An 11,311-nucleotide genomic window follows, 5' to 3' on the forward strand; every position below is an offset into this window, starting at 1 on the left:
TCATCATGCCCTGCAGCCCACCCCCACTTCTCAGGGGTCAGGGGGCAGGGAGGGCCTTCCCAGAAGGGGCATGCTAGGCTGAAATCCCAAAGAGGAGATGGAGGCATCACACCAGGAGTGTCAGAGAGCGTGACCTCGAGGAGTCCAGGGGAGGTGGGACACGGGGTGCTGAGGAGGGCAAGGCACCAGCGGGGGCCAGCTCTGCCCTCTGGGCTCCTCTCCCCACAGAGGTGCCTGGTCCAGGTGGCCTTCCAGCCGGTGCTGCCCAGCAAGCTGATCCAGCAGGAAGCCTTCCAGGCCCTGACCAAAGAAGCTGAGGGCAAACTGGTGCGTGGGGAGGCCCTGAGAGGAGGGCACAGAGGCATGGGGTGGGGCCTGCTCGGGGAGAAACGCTGCAGCCCCTTGAGGCTCTGGGCCCAGGCCCCTGTGCCAGGAGCGCTGGGCAGACTGTTCTGCAACGTTGTTGTGTCAAGCTGTTTCAAGAGGTTGAAACTTTCTTGGCAAAGCCCCTCCTCCTGTCTTGAAGGCAGCACCAGGCAGGTGGACCCCAGAGGGTAGTCTCGGGAGGATGGGCCAGCCACCCTGTCCCCCCCATGCCCCCGCCCCTGGCAGTGATGAGCAGATGGGGCTTCCACTAACCGAGTTTCACAACAGAGGGGAGCAGATCAAATGGCACACGGCTTGCGGCTCTGAACAAGTACAGCTGCTGACCCCACGAGGGGAGAGCAGCCTGGGAAGAAGGGGGAAGTCGATCGGGGGATAGACCCCACCACAGGCCCAGCCCTGGTGACGTGGCCGCACAAGCGCTTCTGCCGGGAAGGCGTCCACGCGGACCCACCCGGAGCTGTGCAGGCAGGGCCAAGTGATGCCCACCCACTCGGCCCGGGGACCCGAGGGACACTGCACTTGTCCACGTCCGGATCTGTGCCTTGAGCACGCTTGCTCGAGCACGTGCTGGAGGAGGAAGCACTTAGGTTCGCCCTGTGGGCCGGGCAGCAAAGTGCGGGCAAAGGGCACCAGGCACAAGGACCCCGGTCCTGGCCGACTCTTCACCTTCTCTGTCCCTCAGTTTCCCTGTTGGTGAAGGCAGACACTAGTATCGGTGCACAGGTCTCTGCACGGGGACCATCACTCAGCCCTTCTGCACGTGCTGCCAGTCTTTCTGAGGGAGCCTCTTGGTGTTTGGGTCCCTGTCCCCTCCAAACGCATGCCCCCGGGGACCCTGCCCTGGGTGGTCTGCCCAGGCCTGGGCTGGGCCCTAGGGGAGCTGCAAGGGGCGGCTGGGTGGCTGCCGGGCTCAGCAGAGCCCTGAGGGGCCCACAGCCTGCTCTCCCCCTCCAAGTCCCACAAGGACATGGCCCCCCAGAGGAAGGACTTGCAGAGACAGTCCGTCTCCACGCTGCGACTGCAGAACCGAGACCGGCTGTTCCGGGCCTCCAGCAACCAGCCTCCAGAGCAGCAGAAGCAGGACCTTAGGTGCAGGTGGGCCTGAGAGCCAACTGCCCCACTTCTTCCCTCCAGGCCCTACTGAGGAGACCCTGCCCTGGCCCCCACGGGGATTTTCCCCCACAGACTGCCTGGAACAGAGCTGTTTTGACCTGGAAGTCCAGGGCTGCGCTAGCTTCAGACACAGCTGGATCCAGGCGCTGCCTTGAGGCCCCTCAGGCTCTGCCTTCCTGGGCATCTGCCTACCCCATTCCCCTGGGCCTGATGTCCCTGTGAACAGCCTCATGCCACTCCCATATCCCCAGCTCAGCCTCCCCAAGTTCAAATGAGCCCAAGAGAGCTCTGATGGGCTTTTGTCACTTGTCAGCCCTGGACTCTTGCCTGCGGCCCCAGGAATGTGGCTCTCTGGTTAAGTGCCTGACCAGGACCCTGGGTGGGGGAGGGCCCCACGGGAAGCAAGGAAGAGGCGAGGAAGCTAGCTGGCCAGACAAACCTGGGACAGCTGCAGCCTGGCCCCAGCCTGCTGCCCCTCACCGTCTGGCCCAGGGCCCTGGGGAGCAGGTGTGGCCTCATGGACCCCTCCATGGAGGTGGGGCAGGGCCTCCAGTCTGCTAGGGGGCAGCAAGGGCAGGGGCATGAGTGCACTTTTCCGGCTCCACTCCAGCTCTCACGAGGACCAGGTTGCCCGGGCCACCCTGGTCAGATCTTTCCCGGGGAAGTTCGACAAGTTTGTGATCCCTTGTGTCGTTGCCAGTGGCGACATCCAAGACCGGAAGGGGATGGAACCCCTGAGCTTCAGGTGTGGCATCTGGTCAGGGTGGGGTGTGGCCGGCTAAAAAGTTACCATCCCTCCTCTGCTGCCAACCCAGATCTGGGGCCTCGGGGTGGGGCCCGGTGGCTGGGGTGAGTGGGGGCCAGGGCTGAGGGTCAGGCCGTGGGGGTGGGTCCTGGTCCATCGGCGTGCCGGCCCTGCCTCCAGTCCCCACAACACCCTGTACCTGGAGCTGTGGTGTCCAGCGGTGGCACCGTCCATCGTAGTGACGTCCAACAAAGGCACGACCATCTCCAACTTTGGCCACATCGCTGTAGGTGAGTCTTGGTTGAGCCCAGCCCCCACCCCCACATTGCCACCCACAGGGACCCAGGCCCCCAAGGCACCTCCTGGCCCGGAGGCACACCCCACCCCAGCCTGGGGCTGTGACCCGACTCCCTGGTCCGGTTTCAGGACACTGCGGCGTAAAGAAGGTCTCCATTCAGAACATCTCCCCTGAGGATCTGGCCGTATCCTTATCCACACCCAGCCCAGGCAGCTTGCAGGGAGTGGGGAGGGGTCTGGGGAGGGGTCGTGGCCCACCCTCGACACCTCTCCTTGACACCGGCCCTCAGGTGGAGTTCTCCATGCTGAACCCCAACGGCCCCTTTGTCCTGCTGAACCCTATCCGCAAGCTGCTGGCGGGTGAGACCCAGGTCCTGGCGCTGTCCTTCTCTCCCCGCGAGAGCGTCCTGGTAAGTCCCAGGCCCACCCTGAGCCATGCCGCAGCCCCAGGCTCCGTGGACCAGCGCGACACTGCACACCCGCATGTGCTCAGGCCCGGAGCTGTCCCAGTAGGCCCTGGGAGCAGCCAGTCCTCCTGGGCCCTCCCCTCTGACCCGCAGGCGGAGGCTGGGGAGCTCCCAGAGGACTCAGCGCCAGCGCCCCCAGCTGGGTGCCGGAGCTGCTCCCGGGGCAGAGCTCCCGCACATGCCTCTACAATGTCTGCTCCTCACTAAGGGACGTGGTCTCCGTAGGCCCAGGAAGCGCTGGACATCATCACCAAGAGAGGCACACTCTCCTTGACCCTCGTGGGGACCGGCGTGGCATCCATGATCACGTGCTCCATTGAAGGGGATGTCCTCAACATGGGCTACGTGATTGCCAGGGAGTCTGTCTCCTCGGGATTCAAGGTGGAGCACCTCGCAGGGGCCCTGGTGCCTGCCCCAGCCTCCTAGGAGGGGGCTCCTCCTTGGGAGGGGTTGACTCTGCCTTGGTGGGGAGCCATTGGAGGTGCAGGCCATGCCCTTGCCCGCCCCACACACCTGCCACCTCCACTGACCTCTCCAGCAGGAGAAGGCTGAGGATGCCACCTCCCTCCACCCCTTAGCTGCCCTTGCCTCCTCAGTGCTCTTTGTCCTCCTGCCTCAGGGCCTTTGTATGGGCCATCTCACCAGGATGAGTTGGAGCTCAGCTCAGGTACCTCTAGGGGAGAGGTGGCAGACTTCCCTGGTGGGTCCCACTGCCCTGTGGTCTCCCACGCCCTTGCAGGAAGGCAGGTCTGGCTCCCAGGGTCCCTCCAGCTTCTAAGACACACCAGCCTCCAGATCAAGCAGCCCTCGGGACACCTGCTTCCTCGCCTGGCTCAGATTGGGTCCTGGCAGCAGCCCAGGGACTGGAATTCCCTGAAGAGTTTTATTGAGGAGGGGGCGCTCTCAGGAGAAGGGTGTGAGGGCGGGCACAGAAGCTGAGTGGGGACAGTGGTTCCGCAGAAGGCTAACCTGAGCCTGACAGCAGAGGGAGCCCTGGAGGACCGAGGGCCCCACAGGTGGCTGAGGCCAGTGCGCCAGCCCGCAAGAGGGATGATGTGAGGCTGGACGAGATGAACCAACGCTCAATAACGTGTCACAGGCGCCGGCTGGGGATCGTTGAAGACGGGGGCGATGGTCCCTCGGCAGGGTGTGGCCCAGAGGACAGGCACAGACTGAGGCCTCGTTGTGGCATCCTGCCCATCGTAGCTGGATGGGCCATCCAGTGACAGGGACCCTCTCCTTGCAGCTGCAGAACAACTGCTCACTGCCCATCAGGTTCTCCCTGCAGCTGGACAGCCTCTCCAGCACGAGGGCCAAAGCCCGGCAGCAGCTGCCACAGTTCCTCACCTCACGGGCCAAGAGGGCAGAGGTCGTGGGTGAGCTGATGGGCAGGGCATGGGGGCGTGGTAGGCAGAGGGGCTGGGGGGACAGGACGATGTGGGGGGTGGGTGGGGGCAGGGATGGGGCCAGACGGGAAGGCAGGGTTTGCGGTGAGGTGGGGCACCGGAGGCCATCAGGAGTGTGGGGCGGGGGAACGCTGGGCAGCAGGCGGTGTGAGCCAGGTACAAGGTGACCCACCCACCGCCGCCCACAGGCGTGCAGAACCACAGCGGCCAGAGTGTGTTCAGCGTGGTCCCGGTCGAGGGCGTCCTGGAGGCGGGCGGGGCGCAGGACTTCACCGTGACCTTCAGCCCAGACCACGAGAGCCTGTACTTCTCTGACCGACTACAGGTCGTGCTCTTGGAGAAGGTGCGCCGCCCCCACCCCAGCCCCTCTCCCACCCACCCCCCACCTGCTGGCCCTTCCCTGCTCTGCCCACTTGGACCCCCCAGCCAGGCCTGAGGACTCCTGCTGGGCTGGGGGTCATCAAGTGGAGAGACCAGTGCCCCAGATCCCTTGGCCCTGCTCCTCTGGAGCCCCAGGTGCGAGGTCACAGGACGAGGCTGCTGTGCTCCTCGTCCCCAGAAAATCTCCCGCCAGATCCTCCTGAAGGGCGCAGCGCGTGAGCACATGATGTTCGTGGAGGGCGGAGACCCCCTTGATGTGCCTGTGGAGTCCCTGACTGTGATCCCTGCCTTGGACTCCGAGCACAGAGAGGGTGAGCCTTCTGAGGGGGTGGGAGCCCAGCAGTGATGGCAATAAGAGCACCCCACCCACTCCTCAGCCACATCCATAACCCTGGGAAGCCTGCAGGGTTGGGCCAGCATTCCTGGCTTCCTGGCTTATCCCCCAAAGCAAGGGGGGCATGCTAAACGGAGATTTCATGAGGACCAGCTCCTCCACTCCTCGCCTGACCCTGGGCGGCTCCCTCGCTCCTTTGGCCACATGCCACCCAGCCAACCCAGCCAGGCCCTCCCTCTCCAGAAGCGGAGGAACTGAAGCCCATCCTGGTGACCCTGGAATACCTCCAGCTGGACGTGGACATGCCAGCCCCACCTGCCACCCGAGAGCTGCACGTGGGCTGCATCCGGACCACCCAGCTGTCCCCAAAGAAGGTGACTGCAGCACTGCCCCAGCCTGCCTGGCACCTCTGCGACCGCCCCTGCCTGGGCCTCCCAGGCCGTTCCTGACCTCACCCCTTGATGGGGGGGGGGGGCAGCCTGCTGGTCAGGGCTGAGAGGGTGGGTGGAGCTGGGCATCCTGGCCCCCAGCCTCGCTGCCCCCTGGGAGCTGTGCCAGGCCTACCGGCCTGCCAGCAGCTCCAATGTCCCATAGACTGTCGAGTTCAGCTTGGATAGCATCACGTCCCTGCAGCACAAGGGCTTCACCATCGAGCCCTCCAGGGGCTTCGTGGAACGCGGCCAGACCAAGACCATCAGCATCTCCTGGACGCCACCTGCCGACTTTGATGTGGGTGCCATGGACTGTGGCCAGAGACCCCTGTGAAAGCCAAAGGCTGGGCAAGATGATACCCCTTCCCCACCCCTGAGAGGGGGCTGCTGGGTGGGCCCTGGGTGGGTGAGGTGGGTGAGGTGGGCAGATCTGCCTGAGGGTCTCCCTCCTTCCTCCCCACTCCTATTCCAGCCGGACCACCCACTCATGGCGTCAGCCCTGCTGCAGCTCAGGGGGGACGTGAAGGAGCTCTACAAGGTCCTCTTTGTAGCCCAGGTGGTGAGCAGCCCCGGAGGCCACAGGAGTCTTTCCACGTAGCCCCCGCAGACCCTCCCGCCCATCCTTGCAGCCCTCCCCTAGTCTAAGACCAGGCCGATCCATCCGGGACTTGGGACCTGCACATCCCCTGCTGAGCAGGTTCGAATGGGCAGCCCTCTGCACCGCCCCATGGCCAGGGCACCCCAGCCCCAAGGCGTGGCCACTTCCTGCTGCCCTGGACCCGGTGAGCCAGGGGCCACGAGCACCCCCTCCCTGGCCCCCACGCTCAGAACCAGCAATTAGGCCAATCCTGCCTACAACCTACTCCTAACATGAGCCCCTCAGAGCCCCCAGCCCCACCGGCACCTGCCCAGCCTTTAGAGGCCTCAGTCGGGGGAAGAGCTGCCCCACGGGTCTGCCAATAAACCCTCTGCAAGCTGCTGCATACAGACCTGCAGTGCAGGCAACAGTGAGTCATTTGCTGGGGCGAGCACAGAATGAGAGGTGGGGACAGAGCCCTGGGGAGGCAGCCCCCTGTCTCCCACCCACACACGCGCGAATCAGTCCATAAAACAATGAACTCTGCCTGGGAGACTAAGGAGGGGCTTCCTGGAGCACTGGGGGAACAGCTGGCAGGCCAGGGTGCAGGGGTGCGGGGCTGGACTTGAAACGCCCAGACCCGGAGAGGCCCAGCAAGGAGGGAGACTGGGGCAGGAGGCTCCAGAGGCCGGGGCACCCTTCAGGCCTCCTTGTTCCTCCCAAGTTTAGGATCCCTGCTGTCCCCAAGAAAGGAGCGAGCCAATGTCAGGGACACACCCTCACTCATGTCCTCCCTCAGAGCGTGGCCCGGTCCAGGGTGAGGCCCCAGTGCATGAGTCTGGTTTCCCACCTTTCTGAACTGAGTCCAGGCTCGGCCTTCTGGGCCCCAACCAGCCCTGCAAGGTAGAAGCCCCCCAAGCCTGTGAGACAGTCCTGGGAGCTCAGAATGGTGTCCGCACCCCAGCCCCTACCTTGTAGATAGTGGCTGGTTGGACACTGTCCCCACAGAGCCCACCCCCCAGGAGAACATGCACAGCCCGCCCCAGCAGGGGTGGAGGGCACAGTGCATCCGGGGCCTTTCCTGAGCACTGGCTTCAGGACACCAACCTGGAGCCACCTGTCCTCACCCCAGCTCCTCGTTGCCCTTGGTGCCTGGAAGCTGCTATCTCCCTCACCTCGAGCTGGTGACAGCGACCCTAGAGCGGCATTTTGTAGGACTTCTGTCTGGTGGGCAGAACCAGGTCCCTTCCTACCGCTCACTGGGGCTGACCAGTCATAGGCCAAGCCTCCTCCTCACCAGGTGAGAGGGGAAGGCAGGACCCAGCAGACCAGGCTCAGCCCCCGGGAGGTGGTGCTCCCTGCAGGGCATTGTCCGTGCCGGGCAGGAGAGGCAGGCCACTCTCTTCTAAACCCTGGCCTGGCTCTCCTGCTAGTAGGCACTGGTACTCACTGGCTAAGGCCCTGCCTGGACTCCTGCACCCTGGCTGGACTTCTGCCCATCTCCTCCCTCCGGCCCTCGAGCTGAGCCCCAAGGCAGTCAAGGCAGGAGAGAGGAGGAAGGATGGCCAGGAGCCAAGTATGGCCGGCCTGGCTGGAGCAGGGTGGGCACAGCCCAGAGGTGCAGGACAGAGTCTGGCTGAAAGCAAGGAGCAAGTGCCTCGCAGATCCAGGAAGGAGAGAGCCAAGCTAAGGAGGCTCTGCCCTCAGCAGGGTGGGGTCACTTCCCTTCCAGAGGGGGAGACAATGTAGGGGTAGACTGTCCTGAGTGCAAGGAAGAAAGACAGGACAGGGGCCATCTGGTGGCATAGTGGTTAAGTTTGCGCACTCTGCTTCAGTGGCCCGGGGTTTGCCCGTGTGGATCCCAGGCACAGACCTACACATCGTTCATCAAGCCATGCTGTGGCTGCATCCCACATACAAAATAGAGGAAGGCTGGCACAGATGTTAGCTGAAGGACAATCTTCCTCACCAAAAGAAGAAGGAAAGAATGCAAAGACAGGACAGAGGTGGCTGATCCTCCCACCCTCCCGGGACAAAGCAGACCACTCTGCACCTTGCCGTACTGACTGCCTCCCTTAGCCTGCCCACCAGATGGTGGAGCAGAGGCCAGAAGGAACCTAACAGGATGCCTAGCCTGGTGGGAGGAGGGGAGAGGGCCAGGAGGGCCTCCTGGAAGAAATGGTCCCCAGCTTCCTGGGCAGCATGGACAGCAGGCACTCCAGGCAGAGGGAATGGTGCTGAGCGATCTGTGCCCCCAGGCCCAGAGGCCACCTCCCCCAGGCTGAGCGTGGCTTTCAAGGCGAAGCCCTCCTGGAAATGGTGTGCTCCCAGGGTGCCTGGAGGGCCCAGAGCCGAGCTCGGAATCCCAAGTTCCGGTGGGCCAGGCCAACCGGGGAGCGCCTGCTGCGTGCGTGCATAATAAATGTCCTCGAACGACGCGCTTGACCCCAGCGTCCCCACTGTTACAGCCTTTTCCTTTGGGCGCCGCGGTGTGTGCGAGGTTTGGTCACATTTGTCCTGGCTGCCACCCTCCGAGGCCACAACGTTCCAGGGGGCGCCGCGATCCACGCCGAGCCCGACTGCAGACAGGCCTGGCCCGGCCGGGCTGGAGCTCCGCGCTCGGGCCGAGACCGAAACTGCCCTCCACTGGCGACCCCAGGCTCGGCGACGCGGAGGCGCGGGCCTGGCGGGCGGGGCCGTGGGGCGGAGCGTCCGGGGGCGGGGCCGTCGGGGCGGGATTTGCACTGGGCGTGGCCTCGAGGGGCGGGCCCTCAGGTGGGCGGTGCCTTCGGTCTCTGAGTCCGTGGGGGCGGGGCCTCTAAAGGGCTCGGCTATCATTGGGTGGAGATTTGGGGGCGGGGAATGTTGGGCGTGGCTACTGGGTTCCGGAGCCGCGTTTGCGCTGGGCGCGGCCTCTATAAAGCTGTGAGGGCGGGGCACCTGGGGCGCGGCTGCAGGGTGGCCCTCCAATGGGTGCGGCTCGGAGGCGGGGATTTAGCGGGGCGGGGCCTCTGAACGGAAGGCTCACATAGGGCGGAGACTTGGGGGCGGGACACTGGAGCGGGGCTGCAGGGTGGCCCTCCAATGGGCGCGGCTCGGGGGCGGGGCTTGCGTACGGCGGGGCCTCCATAAAGCGGCTCAGCGCCGGCACCGCCTCCCCGTCCGCGCCGAGTATGTTCGTGGGGCCGTCGCCCGCCCGCGGGCTCCTGCTGCTGCTGCAGTCGTTCCTGCTGCTGCCGCAGGTGGGTCGCGGGCGCTGGGCTCGGGCACCGCGGGGCGGGGCTGCACGCGGCCTGCCCCGGCCCGGGCTCACCCCTGTCCCCACAGGTGGCGCTGGGCTTCGCAGACGGCAGCTGCGACCCCTCGGACCAGTAAGTCGTGGGGAGGGAGCAGGGCTCCGCCCCGCCCTGTGGGGAGGCTCGGGAGGGCCGGGCGGCCGGCCGGTGCCCCGCCTGCTCCAGGTGCCGCCCTCCCCGCAGGTGCCCGCCCCAGGCCCGCTGGAGCAGCCTGTGGCACGTGGGGTAAGTGGAGGGCGCGGCGCGGAGGGTGCCCCACGGTTCTCTCCGGGGCCAGGCCCACCAGACCCCACCCTGCCTGGCTCCAAGGCTGGAGTCGCCTGCACTGTTCCTCACCCCTGCCGCTGGCGGGAAGGCGCTGGGGCCCTCAGCCTACTCCTGCCCCCAGGACCATGGGCAGCCTCCCATGTCGGTCTTGCCCCAGACCCGCACAGCTCGGGCCACTCGGGCCCTTGGCAGGTCCTCCCTTCATAGCCTGCTTGCCCACCTCCCACCCCCTCCCTCCTCAATCCTGCAGGAGTCCCCTGTGAACATGGTCATTGGTCTGGGCACAGGATTGTGCAGTCAGCCCAGGACAGTGTGTCCTGGGAGTGAGCCCAAGGCCACTTGTGGCCAGCCCTGGAGAGACAGCCAGGGCAGGCCCAGCAGCAGGAGGCTGCGGTGGGCCAGCTCCTTAGGCCCAGCTCTGGCCAGGAAGGAGGTCTCCAGCCTAGAGGGACATTCTCTGGTTTTCTTTTGTGCTGTCTTCAGTGGCTGGGTCATGACTGCCCCAGGGAGCAGGTGCCCGGTGGCTGGGGGTCAGTCCAGTGGTAGGGTCTTACTCCTCCCTGCCCAGGCTTATCCTGCTTGCTGTCCTCCTGCTGCTGCTGTGTGGGGTCACGGCCAGCTGTGTCCGGTCCTGCTGCCTCCGGAAGCGGGCACACACTCAGCCACACCTGCCCTCCACACCTCAGCCTTGCGACCTGACAGTCATTCCTGTGGACAGCGACAGCCCCGTGCACAGCACTGTGACTTGTGAGTGCCTGCAGACGCTGCTCCTGGTGGCCTGCCTGCCTGCAAGGGGGAGTGGGGGGTGGGTGAGGGCCAAACCCATCCCCACAAACCCACTCCGGTTCCCTGCAGCCTACAGCTCCGTGCAGTACCCGCTGAGCATGCAGCTGCCCCTACCCTTTGGGGAGCTGGACCTCGACTCCATGACCCCTCCTGCCTACAGCCTGTACGCCCCCGAGCTGCCACCCTCCTACGATGAGGCTGTCAAGATGGCCAAACCCAAACAGGAAGAGCCACCCCCCTCCCAGTAGCCCAGCCCCTTGGGTAGGGCCTCAGGCCTAGGGGACCCAGGAGCTGGGCCCCAATGCCCCACATCCCCGGCTGTAGCCCTGATGCCCCTCAAAGGAGGGAGAGAGCTCTCCTGAACCTCCCTGTGCTCAGGGAGCACTTGGAGCCGGGGACCCCCAGCCCACCCCTACCATCCTTCCCCCGGGAAGGCCAGCCGTCCAGCACATTGCTGCAGCCCTGGCCTCGTTGCTATGTAACGCCGGGCAGCCGAGCCAGCCAGCCCTGTGTTGGCCACACACACACGCACACACACACACACAGCAGGCTGCTGTGTTCAGCCCCAGCCCCTACCCATCGCAGCAGGCCCTGGGCCCAGAGGAGGCCCCAAAAGCCTAAGCCTCAGGGCTCAGGGCTGGCTATGATGTCCGCAGCTCTTTGGAGAGAGAATAAAGTTTGTATCTAAGTGGTCTCTGCCTGTAGGAAAGGGCTCCGGGAGGGGCCCTCAGGCAGCCGCCCCCCAGTGCAGGTAGGCAGGGAAAGCACACGGTCCTCGACCTCCACCCAGCCTGGCCTTCAGGCTGGTGTCCAGAGCCCAGAGT

The 11,311-nt window shown here is 65.3% G+C and overlaps 2 protein-coding genes across 28 annotated transcripts in view; both read left to right on the forward strand.

Annotated features, from left to right (window-relative positions):
- The window catches only part of CFAP74 (cilia and flagella associated protein 74), a 72,713-nt gene extending 66,169 nt beyond the window's left edge, over nucleotides 1-6,544 (forward strand). For 26 of the 27 annotated variants that reach the window (XM_070611117.1, XM_070611100.1, XM_070611109.1 and 23 more), the window contains 13 exons: nucleotides 229-327; nucleotides 1,343-1,482; nucleotides 2,111-2,245; nucleotides 2,426-2,535; nucleotides 2,672-2,727; nucleotides 2,833-2,952; nucleotides 3,235-3,390; nucleotides 4,256-4,385; nucleotides 4,604-4,758; nucleotides 4,975-5,107; nucleotides 5,374-5,504; nucleotides 5,725-5,859; nucleotides 6,034-6,544. In XM_070611117.1, coding sequence (XP_070467218.1) covers nucleotides 229-327; nucleotides 1,343-1,482; nucleotides 2,111-2,245; nucleotides 2,426-2,535; nucleotides 2,672-2,727; nucleotides 2,833-2,952; nucleotides 3,235-3,390; nucleotides 4,256-4,385; nucleotides 4,604-4,758; nucleotides 4,975-5,107; nucleotides 5,374-5,504; nucleotides 5,725-5,859; nucleotides 6,034-6,159 — 1,626 coding nt within the window. In that variant the 3' untranslated portion in view covers nucleotides 6,160-6,544. Of the gene's footprint in view, nucleotides 1-228; nucleotides 328-1,342; nucleotides 1,483-2,110; nucleotides 2,246-2,425; nucleotides 2,536-2,671; nucleotides 2,728-2,832; nucleotides 2,953-3,217; nucleotides 3,391-4,255; nucleotides 4,386-4,603; nucleotides 4,759-4,974; nucleotides 5,108-5,373; nucleotides 5,505-5,724; nucleotides 5,860-6,033 lie in introns of all 27 variants that reach the window. The other variant, XR_011537616.1, reaches the window with a different exon arrangement.
- A 2,653-nt stretch (nucleotides 6,545-9,197) lies between these two features.
- Nucleotides 9,198-11,179, forward strand: TMEM52 (transmembrane protein 52). The gene is made up of 5 exons (XM_070611126.1): nucleotides 9,198-9,380; nucleotides 9,466-9,509; nucleotides 9,618-9,659; nucleotides 10,270-10,448; nucleotides 10,557-11,179. The coding sequence occupies exons 1-5, from the start codon at nucleotides 9,312-9,314 to the stop codon at nucleotides 10,733-10,735; spliced, it is 513 nt and encodes a 170-aa protein (XP_070467227.1). The 5' UTR covers nucleotides 9,198-9,311; the 3' UTR covers nucleotides 10,736-11,179.
- The last annotated feature ends 132 nt before the right edge of the window (nucleotides 11,180-11,311 follow it).

Source organism: Equus przewalskii, chromosome 2 (assembly GCF_037783145.1).
Source record: "Equus przewalskii isolate Varuska chromosome 2, EquPr2, whole genome shotgun sequence".
NCBI lineage: Eukaryota > Metazoa > Chordata > Mammalia > Perissodactyla > Equidae > Equus > Equus przewalskii.